This window comes from Puma concolor, chromosome A2 (assembly GCF_028749965.1).
Source record: "Puma concolor isolate L17-30 chromosome A2, mPumCon1.1.hap2, whole genome shotgun sequence".
In the NCBI taxonomy this organism is placed as follows: domain Eukaryota; kingdom Metazoa; phylum Chordata; class Mammalia; order Carnivora; family Felidae; genus Puma; species Puma concolor.
Window position 1 is genome coordinate 89,369,739 of NC_141668.1, and position 26,282 is coordinate 89,396,020.

The 26,282-nt window shown below is 35.4% G+C and overlaps 1 protein-coding gene across 2 annotated transcripts in view; it reads right to left on the reverse strand.

Moving 5' to 3' along the window:
- RELN (reelin) overlaps window positions 1–26,282 on the reverse strand; it is a 535,402-nt gene that overhangs the window by 137,178 nt on the left and 371,942 nt on the right. For both annotated transcript variants that reach the window (XM_025929644.2, XM_086696880.1), the window contains exons 20-22: window positions 22,466–22,702; window positions 3,703–3,895; window positions 2,793–2,905 (exon numbers count right to left, since the gene is read on the reverse strand). In XM_025929644.2, the coding sequence (XP_025785429.1) occupies window positions 2,793–2,905; window positions 3,703–3,895; window positions 22,466–22,702 (543 nt within the window). The remainder of the gene's footprint in view (window positions 1–2,792; window positions 2,906–3,702; window positions 3,896–22,465; window positions 22,703–26,282) is intronic.

A 26,282-nucleotide genomic window follows, 5' to 3' on the forward strand; every position in this document is an offset into this window, starting at 1 on the left:
CCTCTCAAGTGTGTAATAAACATTAATGAGAATTGATCTTTTCTGCCTATACTAAAACCTTCAACTCAGTGATACTATCTTTTAAGCAAGGAAATAATACTGTAACATACAATTTGAAGGTAAAATAACCTGCAGTTTTGGATTTTTGTTTTTTCTGTTTTTTTTTTTTTTTTTTTTTTTATAAAGGACAATACTTTTTGGATACTCTCTAAACTACATTAATTAAGAATAATAGTTTAGAACATTTCTGAGGATGATAAGACATCTCTAAAATATACTATATACTATAAAGATTACTGACCTAACCATCATAATTTTGAAATTCTATTCCACATGTCAATAAATAAAAAGCAAAATTTTTTAAGTAATGAGGGTAATATACTTAATGATAAAATAATCATAAAGAAAAAGCCTCAGTATTTATGACTAGTATTTCAATTGATCTGTTGTTTTTTAATAATCTTGATAGGTATGCTTGGAATATCCTTGAAATTAAATAAAAGTCTTGATTGTATTCCCAGCAGTGGATATAAAGAAGCAGGATGTTAGAGAAAGTAGCAACTTGTTATACAAAGCATTAGTTGAGTATCCAGGAAATGGCTCACAGTTGGATATAAAAAAATCTGTGGAAATCAAATTTCAAGCATTTTATTCCAACTGACATAATGATGAATCCTTAAAAATAATCAAGTAGACATTCTTCTATAATTCAGTAATTCAACTAAAGGACGTATAATAATAATTCTGGGTTGTTATCTAACCAATTGTTTTTGTGTAGAGTCTAACTTTATTGTAAAATAATCTAAGAAGGGTTTATTTAGTAATTTTCTCTTTACAAAAGGGCTCTTGGAAGGCAGATGCCAAAGAAAAATATAATTCTTGTCTCTCTCTTTCACCACTACTACATATCATCACAGAATCTTAGAATTCAAGAACTGCGAGGGACTTTCAAGATCATCTAATTAAACTCCTTTATTATACTCTGAAGAAATCAGGCTTGAAGAGGTTGTGAATGGTTAAAATCGTGTGATTAATTAATCACTGGGAGGGATATTGAAAACTCAGGCCTTCTAATTTCTAGTTCAAGTTTCTTTCTTGGGCGAGCTTATCCTGTCCCAGGGCTTCAAATGTACTTGTGGTATTTAATTCTTCAACCCAAAGTACATTTTATCCTAAGAAACCTCTTTTTTGAGCTCCAGATGTAGAAGTCCAGTTGGCTTCTTGGCATTTCTGCTGGGATAGATAAGTCTCTCAACTCTCTATCACAAAAACAGAACACTTCATTTCCTGTCCCCAATCCACTCCTTCTCCAGGCTTTCTCACCTCTGTCAGTGGTACAACCATCCAGCAATTTCCCTAGGTCTTGGATTTACAAGCTGTTTTTGAGTCTTCCCTTTCTACCACAGTCCCCACCCAGTATATCAGCAAGCTCTATTTGATTAAAATCTATTTCACAAATGATGGCTCTTGTCATGTCTGTCACAATCATACTCAAAGCCACCTAAACAGCAAATGCCTGAAACACCCAATGTGATTCCCTGTCTTCACTCTTTTTCCTACAATCTATTCCTCACAAGGTGCCCGGAGTGATCAATCTAACACAAAATGATGTAATATTTAGGGGGAAAATGTGTTTTTCTCGTAAGCATTATCATGTATTTAACGTTTTCCCTAGTTACTGAGGCTTTAGCTTCTTGGGGGGTGATTTTTATTGTTACTGAAAGAATGTGAATAGAGGAAAAGAGTGTACATTAAGCTTTTGAAATAAAAAGTAGGGCTTTAAAGTGAAAAAACAGCCTTGAAATACAAGCTGTCTTGATATAGGAGTTTTTGGATTCCTGTATCCTTTCCTTCTATGTATGTCACACCCAAAGGAACCAGCTTATTGAGTTCTCCCATAAAAAGAAAAGTTGGGGCAAAAAGGGAGGTCAGAAAAAGCTAGGACACAGATGGTACTGTGCTAAGTGAAATAAGTCAGACTGAGAAAGACAAATACAATATAATTTCACTTACCGTGGAATCTAAAATACAAAACAAATGAATAAACAAATAAAAAACAGAATCAGACCTACAAATACAGAGAACAAACTGATGGTTGCCACAGGGGTGGGGGTGGAGGGATGGGCAAAATGAGTGAAGGGGTGTGGGAGATACAGGCTTCCAGTTATGGAATGAATAAGCACAGCATAGGAAATATGGTCAATGGTATTGTAATAGTGCTGTATGGCCACACAGTTGCTACACTTGTGGTAAGCATCACATAATGTATAGAGTTGTCAAATCACTAAGTTGGGGGGGGGCGCCTGAGTGGCTCAGTCAGTTAAGCATCCAACTCTCGATTTCAAGTCAGGTCATGATCTCATGGTTTGTGAGATCAAGCCCTGCATCGGGCTCTGCACTGATAGTGTGGAGCTGGCTTGGGATTCTCTTTCACCCTCTTTCTCTGCCCCTCCCACTATGCTCTGTCTCCTCTCTCTGTCCCTCTCTGCCTTTCAAAATAAATACATAAAAAGCATTTTTTTAAAAAAATCATTAAGCTGTGCACCAAAAATGAACGTAACATTGTGTGTCAACCATACTAAAATTTAAGGTAAATAGGGACCGTCTGGAAATTAAATTTTCATTAGCCCTATTTTTGCAAATATCCTCAGTGTAAAAGAAAGATCTGGGTCTTTTGATGACAAAGAAAATGCATCTTGCCATTGTGCTTAACTCTTCTTTGCATTCAAGTCATGCTAATAGAGGTAATAAAAGTGAAAGTAACAACCATATGCAAAGATGTCATCTCTCACCAAGTTTTCTGGGGAAGAAGCACTGTGACTCTCCTCCACTGCGTGAACTCACTAGCGTGGTAAATACTTGCTGATGTGAATTCTTGACAACTCGGCATACTTGGAAGGCATTCCTAAAAGAGAGGGAGGCAAAAATTAAACTCAGCTTCTGTTTCCTCCAGGGGCCATATGTTTACTCACTCACCATAAGTGAAAAAGGCCTTAGAAAAATCTAATGTCATTTTCTTAACCATGTGCAATATGGATGCAGTCCACGATTTTCCCTTCTCTGAGGCAAAAATATTTGGGAAATAATGGGAACAAGTGCTACCATGAAATTAAATGTCTTTTAATCCTAATCCTCACATATAAACATGGAAATGGATCAGGACCCATTTTTGTGACCTACTATCATAACATTGGCATTTGGTAGAATTATTCTATTCACTGTTATTTATGCATTATTGCAATGTCAGATCTCTGTGTGTATGTATAAAGAAGTACACTTTATCCTAAGAAACTGTATTTTTGTATTTCTTTTTTTTTTTTTTAAGGTAAGACATGTCATATTCTTAATATGGTCTACCTACAAGTAAAGAGACTTAGAAAAGAACAGATGAAGATATCCTACAGGGATAGAGAAGAAAGAGATGTATTTATGGAGGAAGAGGGTTAGAGAAAATAATATTCAAAACATCATCATCCTAGAGTATCCGGTCCTGAAGTTTTTCCCGTTTCTTTTTTATTTTCAATTACCTTTCGGTATCTGCCAGTGCAGAATGTGGAAATCCTTATTGCTGCCTGTGTCAATTCTAAGTTATAAATAATATTGTTCCTTTTCAACCAAACCTAAACTTTTGAAACTGTAATTCTCTGCTTCCTATGTAAAAAGAAGCCTACTCATCACAAGTGTTAGAGAAAACAGACTTACCTCTTGGACCAGGTGCCAGGTGAGGCCATGATTGGTTGAGTACTCCAGTTTCACCTGGTTGTCCATGTGTGGAGTGTATTTCTGGCCACAGCCCATCACCAAACTGAACTGAATCATATAGGATGCTCCTATCTGCATTGATTGTGTTTCCACATAGCGCATGCTTGAGGCAAGTTTAGAATCTCCGGTGAAACTGAAAGACCGGAGTGGGAATCAGAAGATTAAAAACATGATGAGTTAAGGGAGAATTAAGCTCTTCATTTCATACCATACACCAAAATAACTTAAATATTTTTTAAATTTTTAAATTTTTTTAATTTGAGAGAGTGAGACAGTGTGAGTGAGCACATGGGGGAGAGGCAGAGGGAGGGGAGGGAGGGAGAGAGAGAGAGATAGAGAGAGAGGGAGAATTCCAAGCAGGCTCTGTGCTCAGTGTGGAGCCCAATGTGGGGCTCAATCCCATGACTCTGGGATCATGACCTGAGCGGAAATCAAGAGTCGGATGCTCAACTGACTGGGCCGCCCAGGCACCCCATACATCAAAATAATTTAATTTTACTTATTTAAATCTTGCCAAGCTCTAGAATGGATTTTAGTCAATCTAAAAAATGTAATTTAAAATAATCTGCCCATCAAAGAAGCAATATATTAAACTTAATAGCTGGAGCTGTCAAATATATTTGAAAATGGGTACTCACTCATATATTGTTCATGAGTATAAACCCTTTGACTCATTAATCTCACTTCTTAGAATTTATCTGAAGGAAATAATCCTAAATTCAAGGACAGCTTTATAAAATATGATTAATATTGCAGGTTTCCTTATAATAGTAATTGGTAACCATTTCAACGTCAAACTACAGGGAAAATGGAATACTTAAGTAAACTGGTATAGCCACTTGACAGATTATCCATATTTCAAATATTTATTAAGGTAATAAAATCAAATTAATATGCTTATGAAAAAATACATTTTTTAAAACCCACAAAGAAATTCACCAGAATGTTTGCAGTGGCTACGTTTGGTGGTGGGAAACTAGACAGTTTACAACTTTTCTTTTGCATTTCTTAGTTTCCAAACAGTCTTCAATGTTCGGGCATTAAATACTGAAAACATCATAGTGTAGTTTTAATGACTGTGCTTAAAGTCGGTAGAATTTTACTGGGTACCAACTGAGTACTATGTAATTGTAAACTGAAGACAGGCACAGTTACTTTTTTAGAGCAAGTTGCTCAAGGAATTTATAATCCATTAGAGGAGATTAAAATACGGACACATTTTCACTGTGGTTAATATGGGTAAATGTAGTAAGGATTCCAGGGTTGACCACACTGGGGTTTGTCTGCCACAATATTTAGTATTGCCGCCCTGAAGTAGGTCCGGTAGTTCTGCGAGTTCTACTTATTGCAGTAGTTCCTGTGAGTCAGGGGGCATAGCTGACATAGAAAAGGGAATGATGCAACACTCAGTGACATCTTTGAGGTATTTGATATTTTTTCTTATTTATCCTTTGCTGAATCAGCAAAATAAGGAGTAACTACACTGCCTTGCTTCTTGAAGACATTAACATGCTACTTAAAGATGTTGGGGTGCCTGGGTGGCTCAGCTGATTAAGTGTCTGACTCTTGACTTCGGCTCGGGTCATGATCTAACGGTTCGTGAGACTGAGCCCCACGTGGGGTTCTGGGCTGACAGCACTGAGCCTGCTTGGGACTCTCTCTCTCTCTGCCCCTCACCTGTTTGCTCTTTCTCTCTTTCAAAACAAATAAAAATAAACTTACAAAAAAGATGTTATTTAAAGATGGGACATTGTCTATAAAGAGGATTGACATGGGTTTGGGCTCAAGGTTATAAAATGCAAGAAGCTTTTTCCTAACAATGACTAAGTACTCTTTAACAGTTTTAAATTAAGCTTTTTTACACTTGGACAATGAATAGAGGAATAAAATGTTTAAAAGCCCCAAACTCTGCTTTAGCTGAATGGTCAATAAAAGGAAGAGAAAAGTCATATTCATAATTGCTGGTATTAAATATCCAGTGTTTACAACTTGTTTATCATTAATAATAAAGATGCCCATCCTTTGTTGATTCTAGGCGATATCCTCAGGCTGTATTAAGCTAATATCCACGTTATCTTTCTTAGTTCCATCCTTAAAATAACTCTGTGAAGTAGGAATAATATCTCTAGGCAACAAATGTGGCAAAGGGGATAGTAAATGGTAGAGACTCAGTGAGAAATCAGCTTTGCCCAACTCTAAAACCTCTTAACCAATATACTCTCTCTCTGTCCTATTACTATAAGATGGAGGAAAAAAACACAGTTTTTAATAACTTTCATGTATAGTTAATTTAAAAATCATTAACTTTCAGTTACTGTGTAATGATACTTTGGTGTTAGAGATCTAAAACCATGATTGCTGCTGTGTGATATGCTGCATAGGATGCAATCTAGAAAACATAAAGCTGCAGAATGCAATTTTTAACAATATTACAAAAGAAAAGAATCAACATAGAATAAAAACACTAGTAAGCCCTATAGGCACAAACTTGTCTACATAAATTCCAGAGTCTTTTAAGTAAGCAAAATAAATAAATAAATAAATAAATAAATAAATAAATAAATAAATAAATCTTGACTGCTTCTCTCCATGAGAAATAAATGTTGCTTTTAATTTCAAGGGTTAAATGCACTTTCTAGTATGCTGTATGAGGAAGATAATTAGAGGCAGGCAACTAATTAGTCATTTGAATTGTTTACTTAAAAGGTACACTGTACATCCTGGGCATCTGGGAAAAGCCACATGGTGCAGGGCAGTACATAAGACTCATGGTCTGCAATCCACAGAGAGCCACTAGAACTTTCTCACCCATGTCCTGCACAGTATTTCCCCACCACAGCATTTCTGAAATAATTTAAGATTATTTTCACAATCAGCTCCTTCTTCTCTTCAGAGATGGTTTCCTGTCCTTGCAATTCCAAGAGAAACAGAAAGAAATGCTGTATTTTGCACCTTTTTCATGGTTACAATCAACCATGAACCTGGTTCAAGATAGCAAGTACTCAAACCTGAGAAGTATGTGGTCTGTGAGCTACCCTCACAATAACTGCTTTTAAAGGTCCCAAGACACCAAGAAAGAAACAATATAAAAATTATATAAAAGGACAAGTCTGGGGGCACCTGGTTAGTTCAGTTGGTACAGCATGGCGCTGATCTTGGTGTTGTGAAGTTGAGCTCCACATTGGGTGCAGAGATTACTTAAAAATAAAATCTTAAATCTTGAAAAAAAGGACAAGAGTCTAAATGAGGACTGTTAAACAGGGGCAATAAAATTCTTACTTAGAACTAATATCTGTTCCACTGGTAATTGTGTCTTTTCTTCTTGTTTTTGTTGTAAGCTAAAGCTGAATGGATTTCTAATCGATACACCTGCCATACTTCATGGTACCATATGATACCTATCCTGATGTCTTAATTGGAAGCAAAATAACACAAGAGAAGCACAGACATCTATGCCTTAAAACTCTGACCATTCATAGTAAGAGTTCACTCAGTTGTTTACCATCCATACTACAAGTTCACTCATGCTTTATTCAGGACTGGCTGAAAGCCAGTGATATTAGGTCAGCGTTTTCTCTCCTGAATATGCTGATGTTCTTACTCAGCTGGAGTTTTAGAGGAGAGAATTTCACAGTCTGCCATCCTTTAATTGATAAAACTGTTCCTCTTTGTTGCTTGTGTAAGTCAGCATAGGTTCACAAAGGTAAAAATGAAGCTGAACTCTGTAACAATCAGAGAAACAAAAAATAGTCCACATCACCCTTTTGGGGAGAAATTCTGGAGACAGAATACATTGGAAACCAGGAGGCTTAGTTTCATTTGTGCCGATCTGCAAGAGTGCCTCAAAAATAAAGGGACAATAAAAATGCTCCTGCATCTAATTACAAGACTTAATGAGAGAATGTGGATAATTCTTTCCACTAGGACAAGATTACCTCCCTGTGTCTTTTCATTCTACCACCAAGACGGCTAGTAGGCTCTCTATTATGCCCCTGGTAAAATGGATAACACTATAATGTAACTCATGTTTCCACAGTTCTTTCTTTTTCTTTCTTTCTTTTTCTTTCTTTCCTTTCCTTTCCTTTCCTTTCCTTTCCTTTCCTTTCCTTTCCTTTCCTTTCCTTTCCTTCTTTCTTTCCCTCCCTCCTTCCTTCCTCCCTCCCTAGTCAGTGCACATGCACACAAAGGGGGAGAAGGGCAAAAGGGAGAGAGAGAGAGAAAGAGAGAGAGAATCATAAGCAGGCTCCATGCTCAGCACAGAGCCTGATGTGGGGCTCAATGTGGGGCTTGATGTGGGGCTTGATCCCATGAGCCTGGAATCATGACCTGAGCTGAAATCAAGAGTTGGATGCTCAACCAACTGAGCCACCCAGATGCCCATTTCCATAGTTCTATACTTAGTTCATAGTATAGTTCCTTTGCCTCCTCCTCTCTTGTTAATCTCACAGATAGCTGAGGATCTGTTTTCCTGACTAGGTTGGAAGCCTCTCTGCAAGAGGAGATCATATCTTGTTCATCCCTGTATCCCCTAAAGCACTCAGAACCTTCTGTACCTCACAGAAGCACCTCATGTTGTTGCAGGACATCATGGTTTTCCAACAGCTAGGTTACTTTATTTATCGAGTTGAGGCCACTTGGAAGGCTATCAGGGATCCTTAACACTGTGTAATGGAGATAAAAAAAAAAAAACCCAGAGGCTGAGTTGCTGACCCCAGGGTCACACAGTTACTAAAAAGCTAGCAACTAGGCCTTCTGATTTCTACTTTGATGTCCTTTCCTCTACACCATGTCCATTAAAGGCACTTAAAGAATGTTAAATAAAATGAGCACATGAGTGAGGTTTCTCAATTGGGCAGAAGGCAAGTTTTACAAAACCATAGTTCCTTACATGCGGTAATGAACACAAAGTTTTTAAGTTATTCTCACTTAAAGAAATCACTCTTCCTGCATTTCCCCAGAAGCTCTTTCAAATCTCCATAAAAAAGGTTTTTTTTTTATATGAAAGGCAGATACACACAGCCAACACAAAGTGAGAATACCCCTCTCTCCCCCCCAACACAAAGTTCCTTCAAGGCAAATTCACCTAGGGACTGAGCCATTTTCAACAATTGATCCCATTTCTTTAAGAATAGTTTGATAAGTTAGACAACAGTGTCTGAAGTCTCACTACCAATATGCCACAAGAGAAGACAATGCACCAGTATTTACATTTCTTAAAAACTGAAGCAATATTCAACTATTTTCAAGGACCCCACAGAGAAGAATGCCTCTGCAGGGCTTATTTCCACAACAACAGAAGAGCAACTCAAAGCTGGTTTTGGTTGGATGCCATTCAAAAGTATATTCATCTGCAAAACGACATGTAAATGAATCTAAGCCTCTCTAATATCATCTCTTCTTGGGTTTTGTTTTTGTATCAAAGAAACGTTTGCTGGAGTTGACAATCTTGTTGATATTATGGAATTAAAGGAGGCAGTTTTAATTCACTTGTTATTTCTAGAATATTATGTATCAAAACAGAAATAACCATGCTATCTTAGTGGATTATACAAAGTTTACATTTACTGGAAACAACAATCTGACAATAAAGAAGTTTTTGGGTTTTTTTTAAGTAAAAATTTGCAGTCCTACTACCTAAAGATGATCACTGCTAACATTTTCGTATAAATACTTCCAGACTTCCTTATGTTTATACACACATAAACACTTTCCTTTCTTTATTTTTTCTTTTTTTAAAGTTTATTTATTTATTCTGAAAGAGAGAGCCTATGCAGGGGGAGGGGCAGAGAGAGAGGAGAGACAGAATTCCAACCAGGTTCTCAGCAGACTGCACAGAGCTGTACGCAGGGCTCGAACCCCATGATCATGAGATCATGACCTGAGCCGAAATCAAGAGTCAGACACTGAACTGACGGAGCCATCCAGGCACCCTCATTTCTCTTTCTTTTAAAAAAATTATTACAAAATCATAATAAACCTGTTCTTTTTTTCTTTTTACAACTATTTCATTGACATCTTTCCACACTGAAAAAAATGTTGAGAATAAGCCAATCTCCAATTATGGAACTCTCTGGAGGTTGCTTCCATTTTTCACTGCTATAAACAATGCTTCTATAATATGCATTCTTATATATCTTTGTGTACTGGTCCAATTATTTCCTTAAGATAAATTCCTAGAAGCAGAATTGCTGGGTCAAAGCAAATTTTAAAAATGAGCATTTACTGCGAAGTTGCCCTTCAAAAAAGTTGTAGTGGGAAATATAGCCTTCTAGTTATGGAATGAATAAGTCACAGGAATAAAAGGCACATCACAGTGAATATAGTCAATGATACTATAACAGTGTTGTATGGTGACAGATGGTAGCTATACTTGTGGTAAGGATAGCATAATGTATAGAGAAGCTGAATCACTTTGTTGTATACGTGAAACTAATGTAAGTAACACTGTGTGTCAACCATACTCAAATTAAAAAAAAATTAAGAGCTTGTGGATTTCGAAATAGCTAGGGCACTCCTTATTTTATCTTGTTGAATTGGCAATCAAAGGTGAGGCAAGAGAAAAAAATACATGAGGAATCTTTGATATTCTTTTTTTACCCTTCCAACTATGTGCAGCCATGTACATTATTTAGAGTGTAGTTAAGCAGGGTCATTTTAGGACTTTTAAAGGATCTTCAGGCCCACGGGTAGCTGTTGGTTACGTGTCCAGCTTTGGCTCAAGTCATGATCTTGCGGTTCATGACTTCAAGCCCCGTGATGGGCTCTGTACTGACACCTGAGCCTGGAGCCTGCTTCAGATTGTGTCTCCCTCTCTCTCTGCCCCTCCCCTGCCCCAAAATAAATAAACATTAAAAAAAATGTAGACTTTTAATCTTTGGAAATTCAATTACACATCATGGCAAACATTAAAATACACCCACATCCATTATATATTTTTCATTACAAAAACCTCCAAATAGATTTTATAATTTTGCCTTTAAATTTTATTTGCTACTAGTGATGCATGTAATTTATGTTTGGTTGTAATTATTCAGCACATTCAGGAATCTGACCAAAAAATTATTTCCAATATCATGAAATTTTATGAATATTTAAATTTAGCAGTTAAGGGAGTTAACATATATTGTGTTTTGTAGATATTTAATTTAAATTTATTAATCCTACTTTTGCAATTTGCTTATCATATTTTTGAGATAATATTCATTTCCTCAGTTCCTGGACTTTTTCCAGGCCCCTGAAAAGCTTTGAGGCCCTGGCATGTGCCCAAAATGACTAATGAAAGAACTTCCTAGGAAGAGGCAGAGAGAATGTAAAGGTATTAGAAGAAGAAAGAGCTTGACTTGGTGGGAGTAGAGAGAAGGAAGACCACGGTGGTTGGGATGGTCAACTGGGCCAGGTCACCCAGGGCCTACCACGGAGATTTCATGAACCGCTGTCCATAGAAAGTAATTTTCTCAGCCTATTGAACTTCTACTTCAACAAACCACACATACCATGAATCTAAATCATCAAATGTAGAATTCTCTGGTTAATTTCTTTAGTGGTGTGTTTACTCCCTTACTTCCAAAATCTCACTTAGCTACTACTTAGTCCAAATGAAGATTTTTTAGGGAAATCTAACTTTGGAGAAATAAATGACTTAAAAATCAACCATGTGGACATCAACAGGACATGAGTCTTGGCATATGGCTATTTTATTCATTTCTTTGGCAGGTCCTATGGCTTTGTCCTTCAATATGTATCTTCAAGTGGTCCATTTCTCCACTACATCTTTCTGTTCCTAGCATCATTATAAGCACATGTAGATGACACTGTTAGCCTCCAAGCTGAGCTCCTTCTACTGCTTCACCTGTTACCCTCTATCATCTGTTCTCCAAAAAGCAGCCACAATGATTTTTTAAATATAATCACATTATATTACTCCTCTGCTACAAATTATTTACTGGCTTCCCATAACACTTAGGATAAATTCCAAAATTGCTATATTGCTCTATAAGGTACTAATATAATCTATCTCCTTGCCTGCCTCAGGGCCTTTGCTCTTGCTGTTCTCTCCACCTGTGATGCTTTCCTTGCACCCTTTTACATCATTGTCTTTCATTCTTCTGCTCTGTTCTAATGCCTCCAGGAGGGCTTTACTGACTATCTTACCTAAAAAAGTTTCACTCTCCACTTATGCTACCTCACGTTCCATTCATTTATTCTCACAGCACAAACCACTTCCTGAAATATTATTATGCATGATTACTTGTTTACTGTTGTTATTCCCCTCCAGAATGTAAGCTCTGCAAATAAAAGACTTTTCTATCTTCATCTCCAAAACCTACTGTGCTTCCTCCAGCACAAATAGTGCCAGTAGCGCAATCACTATCCAGTCAAATGTATAAATTAGTCTATCAGTGAATGAAAAACTTCATGTAATGAAATCCTTATGTTGAAAAGCCTAAAAAGTAGACTCTATTTTAGAAAGTCATTTATAAATCTATTTAGGGGAATGTTCAATTATATTACCAGTTTGTTGGAGGCACTGATACTCCTGGGTACTGAAAGTACTCTTTAAATAGCTGCTGAAAAAAGCAGCAAGTGACTTTTCAGTTTGTTACTCAATATATTTACTTTATCTATCTGCTAAGCTTCCTGGAACAATCATTTACTGTGAAATGGTGGTTGAAGTGGCTCTTGGGAGCCACCTCACCCCAAATAGCTTCCTTCAGCACACAATTTAAATTGATTTACTGTTCTTTGTAATTGTCCCTGTAAGGAATAATCCCAAGAAAACTCTAGGCTTACTAGTAAACTATTTAAACTGACAAAATCTCTACAAAAGATATAGGTTGATGTTCAATGAAAGAAAATCCTAAAGAAATTCACTTGGCTGTGTCTTCTAATGGAAGAAGCTGGTGGCATTGATAAAATTGAGATTGCAAATTCATGAGAACACTCAGGTTTCCCTGACTGCTTTCAACATTACTGAGAACGATTTTTGTGAGGGAGAAGAAAATGGCACAATATTACCAGCCCTGGACCAAGATCAGGAATTCTCCAAACTGCTTAACAAAAGAATAGTAAGGCCCCATAACTTCCAAGCCAAGGACCAAATCTTAAAGGGTAACTTCTTTAAGAACTCCTATGACTTGGTATACCACAGGTGTAAAGCCTTTTAGACTGAACATTAATAAAATTTTTGACAAATCAAAAAAAAAAATTAGGCTTTTCCAACATGAGGATTTCATTACATGGGACACTCACCCTAAAGCTGTTCTCTTCCTTTTATACCTCTATTTTCCTGCATCTCCGGGGCTGACCATGCCACCCGGGGCTCCTGTGAAAAACCAGGCTTCCCAAGTCCTCCAGCACAACACTAAATACCACATAATGTTATCCTTTTTTCTCATGCCTGTTGTTATTCACAGCTAATTTCACTTCTTGTGTGTTGCTCTTTTATTTTCTCTCTACTTTCAGGACAAACCTAAGGAAATTTCCTAAAAACTGACCCTAACATGACAAGTGCTATTTTATTTTCTTGTATAAAGAAAAGGGAGAGCTTTTTCTTTCTTTTAAATTTATTTATTTATTTTGAGAGAGAGAGAATGCGCGACAGAGTGAGCAGGGGCGGGATAGAGATGGGGAGAGAGAGAATCCCAAGTGGGTTCTGTGCTGACAGCACAGAGCCCGACATGAGCGCCACCTCGCAAATGGTGAGATCATGACCTGAGCCGAAATCAAGAGTCGGACACTTAACTGACTAAGCCACCCAGGTGCCCCAAGAAAAGAGAGAGCTTTAATTAAAAAAACAAAATTAGACATAACAAGGAATGAGTAACTTCTGTTTTAACACCCATGAAAGTACCTAGGAAGCCTTTCAACATTTCTATGTCTCATTGGTCTCTAAATCTTCTTTGAATTAAATCTGCTTCTCCTCAAGCATCATGAAAAATGAAAACTATAGGTTTTCTTTTTTCTATTTTTTTTACTTTTATGTTTTTCTATCTATTTTACTTTAACTTTTGCTAGTTTTTATTGATATAATTGACATACCCCGTTGTATTAGTATACAACACAATGAGTTGATATATGTATTTACAGTGCAATGATCACCACAATGTTTAGTTGACATCCAATCACTTCACATAGCTACAATTTTTTTTCCTTATGAAGAGAATTTTAAGATCTACTCTCTTAGCAACTCTCAAATATACAATACAAGCATACCTTGTTTTATTATGCTTTCCTTTATTGTACTTCCCAGATATGTTTTTTTGGTTTGTTTGTTTGTTTGAAACAAATTGAAGATTGTGGCAACCCTGTGTCAAGTGAAGTTCTACTAGAGCCATTTTTCCAGTGGCATTTGCTCATTTGGTGTCTCTTTGTCACATTTTGGTAATTCTCACAATATTTCAAGCTTTATTATTATTAATAGATTTGTTGTAGTGATCTGTGATCAGTGATAATGATTTACTGAAAGCTCAGAGGATGGTTATCATTTTTTAGCAATAAAATATTTTCAAATTAAGGTAAGTACATTGTTTTTTAGATATAATACTATTTATTTCACACTTAATATGCTAAGTATAATGTAATCATAACTTTTATATGCACTGGGAAACCAAAAAATTCATGTGAGTTGCTTTTTCGAGATATTTGCTTCATTGTGGTGGTCTGGAACTGAACCTGCAGTGTATCTGAGGTATGCCTGTATGGTACTATTAACTCTAGTCATCATGCTGTATGTTAAACCCACAGAACTTATTTATATTATAACTGAAAATTTGTGCCTTTTGACCACCTACACCCATTTCATCCACTCCTGCCCCCCTCAGCCACCACACCACTAGTAACTACCAATCTGCTCTCTGTATCCGTGAGTTAGTTTTTTTCAAGGTCAATCCAAGTTACTATGAATGGTAGGATTTCCTTCTCTTTTCTGACTGAAAATATTTTATTGTACATATAAACCACATTTTCTTTATCCATTCATCCATGGATGGACACTTAGGTTGTTTCCATGTCTTGGATATTATAAATAACGCTGCCATGAAACATGAGAATACATGTATCTTCTAAGAAAATGATTTCATTTCTTTAGGTATATATTCAGGAGTGGAATTACTGGATCATATGGTAGTTCTATTTTTAATTTTCTGAAGAACCTCCATACTGTTTTTCATAGTGGCTGCACCAATTTACATGTCCACCAACAGAGCACAAGAGTTCCCTTTTCTCCACATCCTCACCAACACTTGTTATTTTTTGTCTTTGTGATACCAGCCATTCTAACAGGTGTGAGGTGATATCTCATTGTGGTTTTCATTTGCACTTCTCAGATGATTAGTGATGTTGTGCACCTTTGCACACCTGTTGGTCATTTGCATGTATTTCTTGGAAAAATATCTATTTACTTCCTCTGCCTATTTTTAATCATCTTATTTTTTTTTTGCCATTGAGTTGTATGTATTCTTCATTCATTTTAAATATTAACTCCCTGTTGGATATACGATTTGCAAATATTTTTCCCCGTTCCATAGATTGATGGTTTTCCTGGCTGTGAAGAAATCTTTTAGTATTATATAGTCTCACTTGTTGATTTTTTATTTTGTTTCCTTTGGTTGGTGTCATATCCCCAAAAATCACTGCAAAGATCTATGTCAAGATGCTTACCATCTATATTTTCTTCTAAGGGTTTTATGGTTTCAGGTCTTATGTTTGAGTTTTTAATTCATATTTTGAGTTATTTTGTGTATGGTGTAAGATAGTGGTCCAGTTTCATTCTTTTGCATGTAGCTGTCCAGTTTTTAAATATTATTTACTTAAGGAACTGTCCTTTCCTCATTGAACATTCTTGGCTCTTTTGTAAAAAATGAATTTTTTTTAATGTTTATTTATTTTTGAGAGAGACAGAGACAGAATGCAAGTGGGTTAGGGGCAGAGAAAGAGGGAGACACAGAATCCGAAGCAGGCCCCAGGCTCTGAGCTGTCAGCACAGAGCCCGATGTGGGGCTTGAATTCTAGAGCCGGGAGATCATGACCCAAGCCGAAGTCCAATGCCCAGGCGCTCCTGAATATTTTTTTACACCCATGCATGGGTTTATTTCTAAGCTCTCTATCCTGTTCTTTGTAGATCTATGTGTCTGTTTTCATGCCAATACTATACTATTATGATTACTGTGCCTTTGTAATACAGTTTGAAACCAGGAAGTATAATGCCTCCAGATTTGTTCTTCTTTCTCATGAGTGCTTTGGTTATATTGCTCAGATTGCTTTTGGGGTCTTTTGTGGTTCCATAAAAATTATAGGATTGTTTGTTCCATTTCTTTGGAAAATGTCATTGGAATTTCAATTGGGATTGCATTAAATCTGTAGATTGCTTTGGCTACTATGGGCATTTAAACAATATCAATTCTTCCAATCTATAAACATGGAGTGTCTTTGTATTTATTCGTGTCTTCTACAATTTCTTTCATCATTATCTTATTGGATTTCAATGGACCTGTCTTTCACCTCCTTGGTTAAATTTGTTCCTAGGTATTTTATTCTTTTTGATGCAATTGTCAATGGGACTGTTTTCTTAACTTCTCATTCTGCTAGTTCATTTTTAGTATATAAACAATTGATTTTTTATCCTGCAGCATTACTGAATTTGTTTACCAGTTCTTACAGTTTATTGGTGAAGTCTTTAAAGTGTGTGTGTGTATATATATATATATACATATATGTGTATATATATATATATACATATATATGTATATATATGATGTCATATGCAAATAGAGACAAATTTACTTCTTCCTTTCTGATTTGGAGTCTTTTAGTTCTTTTTCTTTTTTTAATTGCTCCCACAAGGACCTCTAGTACTATACTGAATAAAAGTGGCAAGAGTGGGCATCCTTGTCTTGTTACTGATCTTACAGGGAAAGTTTCAGCTTCTCACCATAAAGTATGATATTAGCTGTGAGCTTCTCAGATATGGCCTTTATTATGTTGAGGTACATTCCACCTATACCCAATTTGTTGAGAGTTTTTATGATAAATGGATGATGAATTTTGCCAAATGCTTTTTCTGCATCTATTGAGATGATTATATGATTTTTATCCTTACTTTTGTTTGTGGTAGGTACATCACAGTGATTGATTTGCACAGGTGGAACCATCCTTGCATCCCTGGAATAAATCCCATGTAATCACGGTGTATGATTCTTTCAATGTATTGTTGAATTCAGTTTTCAAATATTTAGTTGAAAATTTTAGCATCTGTGTTCATCATGGATATTGGCCTGTGATTTTCTTTTCTTGCGGTGTCTTTGTCTGGTTTTGGTATCAAGGTAATGCTGGCCTCATAAGATGAGTTTGGAAGTGTTCCATACTCTTCTATTTTGGGGAAGAGTTTGAGAAGAATTAATGTTACTTATTCTGTAAATGTTTAGTAGATTCATTAGTGAATCTGTCTGGTCCTGGACTTTTGTTTGTTGGGAAGTTTTTGATTATGGATTCAATCTCCTTACTAGTAATTGTCTGTTCAGATGTTCTACTTCTTCATGATTTAGTTTTGGTGAGTTGAATGTTTCCAGGAACTTATCTTTCTTTTAGGTTGTCTAATTTGTTGGTGTATAATTGTTTACAGTTCTCTTATGATCCTTTGTATTTCTGTGGTATCAGTTGTAATCCCTCTTCAACTCCAATTTTGAGGTCTTTTTTTTTTTCTTTCTTTCTTTTTTTGGGGAGAGGGGAGTCTAGCTAAAGGTTTGCCTGTTTCATTTATCTTTTCAAAAAGCCACTCTTGCTTTCACTGACTTTTCTACTGTCTTTTTAATCTCTATTTCATTTATTTCTGCTCTGATCTTTGTTATTTCCTTCATTCTGCTAACTTTGGGCTTAGTTTTTCTTTGTCTGCTTCTTTGAAGTGTAAGTTAGGTTGTTTACCTGAGATCTTTCTTGTTTCTTAATGTAAGCATTTATTGCTATGAATTTTTTTTTTGCACTGCTTTTTGCTGCATCTCATACATTTTGGTATGCTGTAATTCCATTTTCATTTGTCTCAAGATATTTTTTAATTTTTCTTTTGATCTTCTTGACCCACTGATTGTTATTTAATCTCCACACTTAAGAATTTTCTAATTTTCTCCTTGCAAATAATTTCAAGTATCAAACCATTGTGGTAGAAAAAGTTGCTTGATATAATTTCAATCTTCTTAAATTTATTAAGACCTGTTTTGTGGCCTAACATATAATCTATCCTGGAGAATATTTTAGAGTATTTTGTGTGTGCTTGATAAGAATATGTATTCTTTGCTTTGGGATGGAATGTTCTGTAAATATCTGTTAAGTCCATCTAGCCTAGTGTGTCTTTGATTCAATATTTTCCTATTGATATTCCGTCTGGATGCTCTATCCATTGTTGTAAGTGGGTTATTTAAGCCCTCTATTATTATTATTTTCTATTTCTTCCTTAAGGTCAGTTAATATTTGCTTTAAATATTTAGGTCCTCTTATGTTGGGCACATAGATATTTACCAACATTATATTCACTTTTTGGATTGACCCCTTTCTCATTATATAGTGACCTTTTCTGTCTCTTATTATAGTTTTTCCCCTAAAGCATATTTTGTCTGATATAAGTATAGCTAACCCTGCTTTCTTTTGGCTTCTACCTGTATAGAATATCTTTTCCATCCCCTCACATTCAGTCTATGTGTGGTCTCAAAGCTAAAATCAGTCTCCTGTAGCCAGCATATAGTTGGATCTTATTTTTTTTATTTAATCAGCCACTCAATGTCATTTGATTGGAACACTTAGTCCATTTACATTTAGGGTAATTATTGATAGGTATGGACTTACTATTGCCATTTGTTAATTGTTTTCCAGCTATTTTTAATTCATTAGTTTGCTTTTTCTTAATTTTTATTCTTTTCCTTTGTGATTTAGTAACTTTCCATAGTGGTATGCTTAGATTCCTTTCTCTTTCTCTTTTGTGTATTTACTATACAGGTTTTTGCTTTGTTGGTACCACAAGGCTTACATAAAACATCTTATATTTGTAATAGTCTATTTTAATCTGATAATAACTTAGGTTTGAATGTATACTAGAGAGCTCCACATTTTTACTCCCTCTACCCACGTTTTATGTTTTTGATTTTACGATTCGCATCTTTTTATCTTGAGTAGCCCTTAACAAATTATTATATCATTATTTTTGCTACTTTTGTCTTTTAATATTCATTCTAGGTTTATAAATGATTTAACTACCATCACTACCATATTTCAGTATTCTGAATTTAACCATATACCTTCCTTTACCAATGAGATTTATATTCTCAAAGATTCTTCTGTTACTAATTAGTGCCCTTTTGCTTCAGCTTTCAAAATTTCCTTTAATATTTCTTGTAAGGCCTGCCTAGTGGTGCTGAACTCCTTCAGCTTTTTTTTAATTTTTAAGTAGGCTCCATACCCAATGTGGGGTTTGAACTCACAACCCTGAGATCAAGAGTCTCACGCTCTACTGGCTGAGCCAGCAAGGCACCCCTAAACTCCTTCAGCTTTTGCTTGTCTGGAAAACTATCTCTGCTACTAAAACCAACTGCCAATTCTAATATGCTATAACAACCATCCTTTGCAGTTGTATACATTTTGACACCGAAACCTTATATATATGACAGCAATATCCTTACCACCTGTATACTTCACCAGATTAGACAGAGGAATGTCAATGTCCCTTGGTAATGTCACTAATAGTATTAGTCAGATAATATTTAATAAACCTCAATTAAATGATGCCTTTAGTGATCTTAAAATATATATAAGAAGTTTTAAAGGCTATTTTTAGAACATAAAGCAGATAGAGGTTCTGATAGCAGATACCATGCATGGAAGAAAGGAAAGTACTACAAATAATTAAAAGCAATTCATTTATCTACAGAAAAAAAGAGCTCTATGATGACACACTGTAAAGTGATTTATAGTATATTGACTGTAATTCTTCTAATGAAAAAGCAATTGTCCAAGTTTTCCCTGGAGAACACTCAGCAGCAACAATCCATGCACATGGGAAGTCATGAGTTAGAAAATGAGAACCAAATGAACTCACAGCTGGGAAAAGCCAACAATAATTAATTTAACACCAGCCATTTGTAGAGAACATGTATACATTTCAAAATTTCCCTTGAGAGAAAGAGGGTCATTGAAGGTTTGAGGCTACATACTTAACATCTTCAAAGAATGTTTAGTTAATAAGGTAATATGCTCCAAAGGTCTTACACTAAAATTATAACATTTTAGGACTAGAGGTTAGGATAAATAGTTGGTCAATACCATCACCTGAATTTCAATATTGTAACAAGTGTTTCTGAAACACACTGCCAAAGTGAGTTCATGTTGAACTTGAACAATATATTCCTCAACAGCAGCAAAGAGAAAACAACGTCATTAAAAGGGGCTTTATTCTGACTCATTGGCTAAGAAAATGGGAACAGTTTGAGATCTTCCACATTGTTTCATTTTAATGAGCAGCAAGAATTTTTCATGTCCTTATTAAAGTGGTTAATGTATTTCTCTAGTCTCATTATCACTGCCAGAGTGTACTCTGTTGTTTCATAACCAAGACAACTCCTTCGCGTTTCAGAGAAGATCAGAAAGTCAAATCTGGTTGCTCACATGTGGTTGTTAATAAAACTCCCACGGTGCTGCTTAAGGTGCCCATGGGGATTGTACAATTATTTATATTTTCTTATGGTTTTCTATAATTACTGTGATTGTATTTTCACAAAGTAAATGTATCTCCACCAATTAAAGCAGTGGTGGGTTAAGAATATTCATCAGACTTGTGTGAAAGGATATTGTTCTTAGGGTTTTGATCAAAGCACAGAAATTAAACTGCTCTTATCATGCATTCAACCCAAGTGTTGAATTAAAATGCTCAGCAACTTTGGAGTTTATTTGAGCAGATGTTAACTATTTATGAAAATAAACACGATACAGGACTTGCATTCATGATATGACTCTTTGTTGTATTAAAAGTGCTGGGAAAAAAATTACCACACAAATCTTGAGGGATACGGTTTATGGTGTATGACCGATTTGAACTGCTGTTAATTCAGGTCGATTTAAATTTTCAGAAGCATATAATTCTAAGAAATCTCATTTTGGCTTACATCTTTGCATCTTCTTATTTTACGTCACCTCTTTGTTTTCTGTGAAGGCTCTAGGACTAAGAAAGAATGTCCATAAAAACCAGCATTGGAGGCTATCAGATAGAAAACACGTAATATAACCTTTCATACTTTGCCATATAGAAATTTCATTCTATCTAGTTCCACAGTGCTTGCAGCAAAAGTGACCAGCTGCACTTCCATTCCATTAGCTGTTATTTTGATGCTAGAATTTTAGCCTGCTGTGTATGAGATGTGAGTTCCATGCACAATTCCCATCAAAGGTAATTGTCTGTGCAACGGTGTGTAAAATTTACCTCTCATTATGATAAGGTCACTGATGGGTCATTTATGATATGCTCTCTGGAGACAACTGCAGTGAAGAGCTTTCGGTGATATTCGTCTGGAGAAATTAAATTGGTCTGACCATGACTCCACAGAAAGTAAAACTCTCTTAGAAAATTATTCCTCAATCATGTTTAAAGTCCCAAAGGGACCCACAGAGGGGCAGTTTGCACAATGGTGCAGGCTATGGGTTTTGGAATAATGTAGACTTGAGTTTTAATCTAGAGTCTCTGAGCCTAGAAGCCCTACATAATCCGGCCTCTGCACAACTCTTGGTGTCTATTCCTCACCTTTGCTCCCTCCCTCCCTGGGCTTCCTGATCCTTGAATATACCATGGTCACTCTCACTTCTGGAGTCTTTGCACTGTAAATTTTCCTAGTTGGAATATTCTTCCATCAGATCATCATGTGGCTAGAATTTCCTTTTTCTTCTCTGTTCTAATCAGTGGACTATATCATATCCACCATCTGAACTATCTGAACATAGTCTCCTCCTTTGTACCTTAGGTAGCCACCTCCCAACTCCAGTTAATCACTATTGTGTCATCCTACTGATGTTCTTGAAGTACTAATCACAGTCTTAAATTACTTATTTACTGATTATTGTATAATTAAGCTTGCATTTGCCTATAGGGGGGTTAAATCTAAGATGGGTTAACTTGACTAGGATATCCCACAATCCTGAAACCCCAACAACATTAACTATATGAGTTACTGGTCCAACATTGCTTAATAAGATGGATTTAAAAGGAGATCTTAGTTAATAAATTAAAGATGAAAAAACCTCCTGGACTTTATGTAAGACAGCATGAAAACATGAAAACAGAACTACTCATGAGAAGTAGTATTTTAATAAAATAGTCATTAGAGTGATTTCACATTTTACCATGATCGTGGTGGGCCTCCATGAAGGGAGAATATGGTAGTGACTTTAGTTATTAACACTTTTTAAAGAGGGGTTTTATATGTAACTGTGGGAAATAAAAATTTGAGATTAAAAACTATGGTGAAATTTTACATTTATTTAAATCTATCAGTATTTTGTTTTCAGTTCTGCTTCCCAAGATATCTTACCTGTAGACATAATAATGACTTTTGAAATGGTTCGTATTCAGTAAATATTTGTCAGCAAATGAGTAAGAGCTGGGTGAACCAGAAGATCATTCTTATGTTCCAATCCTTAATGTAAATTATAACAACAGCAGAGATGAAATTCTTACCAAAGTGTCCAGTCGTGGCCACAGTACGGCTGAACATTTCCAAGGTAGAATCCCAGAGACTGAGTGACCTCCACAAGATTGGTAAAGTCGAGGCTAATGCTGTTGAAAAGGACAGATGTCATGATAATCTCATCAATGGCCCATACATCTTCTCCCTGGGAAGAATGATACGGTTGCCACCATCTGAACTGGATTCCAAACTGTCTTGCATCATCTGGTAACTCTACGGAGATTATTCTAAAAATAAATAAAAAAATAAAAGTAAAAATTCAGATTACTTTGGTATCTTAAAATACAAATGTTCACAACAGCATATTTTTTCTCGTAGTATAGCATTAAAAAAATAGTTCTCCCACTATTATAAACATTCTTCTGAGATTTCCAATTTCCTGTCTGACTCAAACAAAGTCTTCCAAACCCATCAAAAAATGTGACTGCTTGCATTCATCTGCTTTCAGAAAAGCTAACTCAATAAAACACAGTTGTTGTCAAAGTGGCAGGATTTGTCTTAGTCTGAAAAAGGAGCTTGGGCATCTTGTTACACATATTACAGTTTGAGGCTGGTTGGAACTGCGGCCCTTCCTAATTCCCGTCAGTTGAACACAGTGTATGAGGTGACTTGCTGTGTCATGGTGGCCATGACAACAAACCTGTATGTGACAAATGGGGAAGAAAATTAAGAATAATATCTAATTTCCAGGAGCAATTACTGTACACAGCAGCAGGAACCATACATTAATTGCCACTGCAACGACATCTGCTTGAAAGCTCCATAAATCACATTCCATGCTGCTCACATCCATACACAAGGTGAGACATGAAGCAAATGGCAAATGGAACATTTGTCTCCATCAATGTACAATTAAACACCAGGAGAGGTGTTAGCAGTAAACACATGCTAAAGGGACTGAGTCTTTTTCCTAGTGAGCAAAGGAAAGCTCCCTAAGACAGGTGACTAGTTGGGTAACTTAGAAACAAATTATTTAAAAACTTCAGTGTCTAAGGCTGGAATGAATTAGAAATTAGATTGATTTTCATATTTGTATTATGTTTCTTCTTATTGTGTCAAGAAACGTTAAAACCATGGAAATATAATTTCTTTTGTAGAGTTATTAAAAATAATGCCTATTTTCTCTTTAAATAATTTGTATATGGAAATATGGGATAGAATAACATGATTTTCATCACTATTTATTATACAAATGACCAGTAAAAAACAGGCAGAATTTTTTGCAATGGGAGAAAATGTACTTTTTAAATAAGGAAAAATCATTATTCAAATATAGAAATATAAATTTAAAAACAGTGCTTAAATTAAAAAGACAGAGCAGTAATTTTTATGGTTTTTAAATACTTTTAAATACTTTTGGTCTTAAAAACTTTAAATCTGTGAATTTTTTTTACCCATGTGAATTTATTAGAAGGAAAGAATAAAATTTAAATTGAGTATTTTAGTAATTTTCACTTTAATTTCTAAATATTTTTATTAAATAGTCAAATAACTATATTTATTTATATTAACATACCAAATATGTAAAGAAATTAATTAAACTATATTCAAACTGGCTCAATAATGAAAAAAAATCATGCATTAATTTAATCATTTAATTTGATCATGTTATTAGAAAATTATAATTTTCCTTTATAATAATTTTAAAAGCAATTACTATTCTCTGATGAAAATAAATATAATTTAAAAATAACAACTGAGGGGTGCCTGGGTGGCTCAGGTGGTTGACTGTTCAACTCTTGATTTCAGGTCAGGTCATGATCCTAGGGCTGTGGGATCAAGCCTTATGTCAGACTCTGTGCCAAGCATGGAGCCTGCTTGGGATTCTCTGTCTCTCTCTCTCTCCCCACCTCAGCCCCTTTCCCCAGCTTATATGTGTGCACTCTCTTTCTTTAAAAAAACCCCAAAAACCAAAAAACTGAAAAGTAGAATTTTTCAGGCAACTTTAAAGTTTATTTTCCTTTATTTCCTTATTTTAGTGCATATACATACATGTGTGTGATGACAGTAATTGAAATGACCAATATTTTCCTTGGCAATGATATTAAGACTACAGGTCTGTAATCAGACTGTTGGGTTAAAGTCCCCACTCTGACACCTAATGGTTAATAACTTTGCAGCTGCAGGGAAGGTACTCAACTTCTATGTTCCTCAGCACCTTCATCTGTGAAGTTGGAATAATATCCTTATGCCAAAGTCAGATACACTTTTTGGTTTTTCACTATCATGTCTTACCATCTAGAATAGTATCTGGCACATATCAAAAACTCAACAAATTCTTACTGCATAAATGAAGTACACGTTGTCACTATACCCTGATAGAAATTTGAATACTGAGACACAAAAAGGTTGAATATTCTCTCTAATGTTAAGCAGCTTTTAAGTGGCAATGCCAGGAGCTGCACCTAGACAGCATGGCTCTCGAGCCTGTACTCTTAACAATTACTTCCTATCATGAGGTGGGGTGGGAATCTCTGTTTCCACCACTCTGCATATGGCATCAGCTCATTACAATACCTTTGGAACCATTTGATCAGAAGATTCCTGGATGGGAACCCAGGGATTTGGGTCAACTTTCTGTATCGTTCTTCCTTTTGGGGTAAATACTAAGCTCATAAATTTTTGTAATCAAATACAGCAATCAAAACAAAAATAAAATAAAAATAGGCTTTATAAAAATTTTAGAATAAGAAACAAGCCCTATAATTAAGACAAATCTAGAATAATTTTAGTTTCAGCAGTGATATAAAGTTTTACATTGAAAATGCCAATTAGTTCACGACGTTCTAGTCAGTTTGAATTAAAAGATTAACTTAGACAAATGTACAGGCTTTAAAATTTATAAATAGAAAGCAGACAGAGTTCTTTTACTTACTGAGTGACTCATAGGGAAAAGAATTATTAGAAATTGGCTGGAAGTAACAGTGGTTAGCTAACTAGAATATCTAATTTATGGGTCATACTTCATTTTGGAACAGCCATGGCAGGAAGGGACAATATGGAATTGACAGTAGTTACAGGCAGCAATTTAGACGGAAGAAAATACAGCAAATGGCTAAAGGCATCAAGATACATTTAACTCTCCTGTGAAGAATTTACATGGTTTGTATTATTTATCATGTAAAATATAATTTAGTATCCAGAATAGATCAAATTCTACTTCTGCCATGTCACTTTTATTAATATTTGTAAGAAAGAGGGGGATGGAGGAAGAGTCTCATGGGCAGACGTACATACAATTGAAAATAAAAGTGTTCTTGACACCTCTACCATGTTCTCTTTTTAAAAAAAAATCTCCCCTCGGATCTTAATCTTTCAAGCTATGCACATACCTAGTTCTGAAAAGCCATGTTGATTCTGCTTAGAAGAAAAATGTTGCTGTCAAATGGCAGGCAAGATTAAATGCACCTTTGCAATAGCACATTTAATGTGTAATTATTTTTCATATCAACAAAGATTAATTAAATTTCATGATAAAGATTGATTATTGAATTTTGGACCTGTCCATCTTTGTTAGAAAAAATTGTGTTTTAGACCAAGTTAACTTAGGACAGTGATATTTTCGTCCTGCTTTCATTATTATCAACCTGCTTTTCATTTAATTGTCTTTTAATGTTTTCTATGGAGAGTCTGTGAAGTGTGTTTTTGGTATTCATATTGTCTACTGAGTGAGAAAGTTGAGGTTAGCCTTTCACTTACTTTTACAGGGAACACTCAACACATCTGATGTGTTCTTAAAATTTTATAATGTAAACAATTACAACTCATAACAGTTGTTAGCTATTTTCTCTGTTACATGCTACTTTC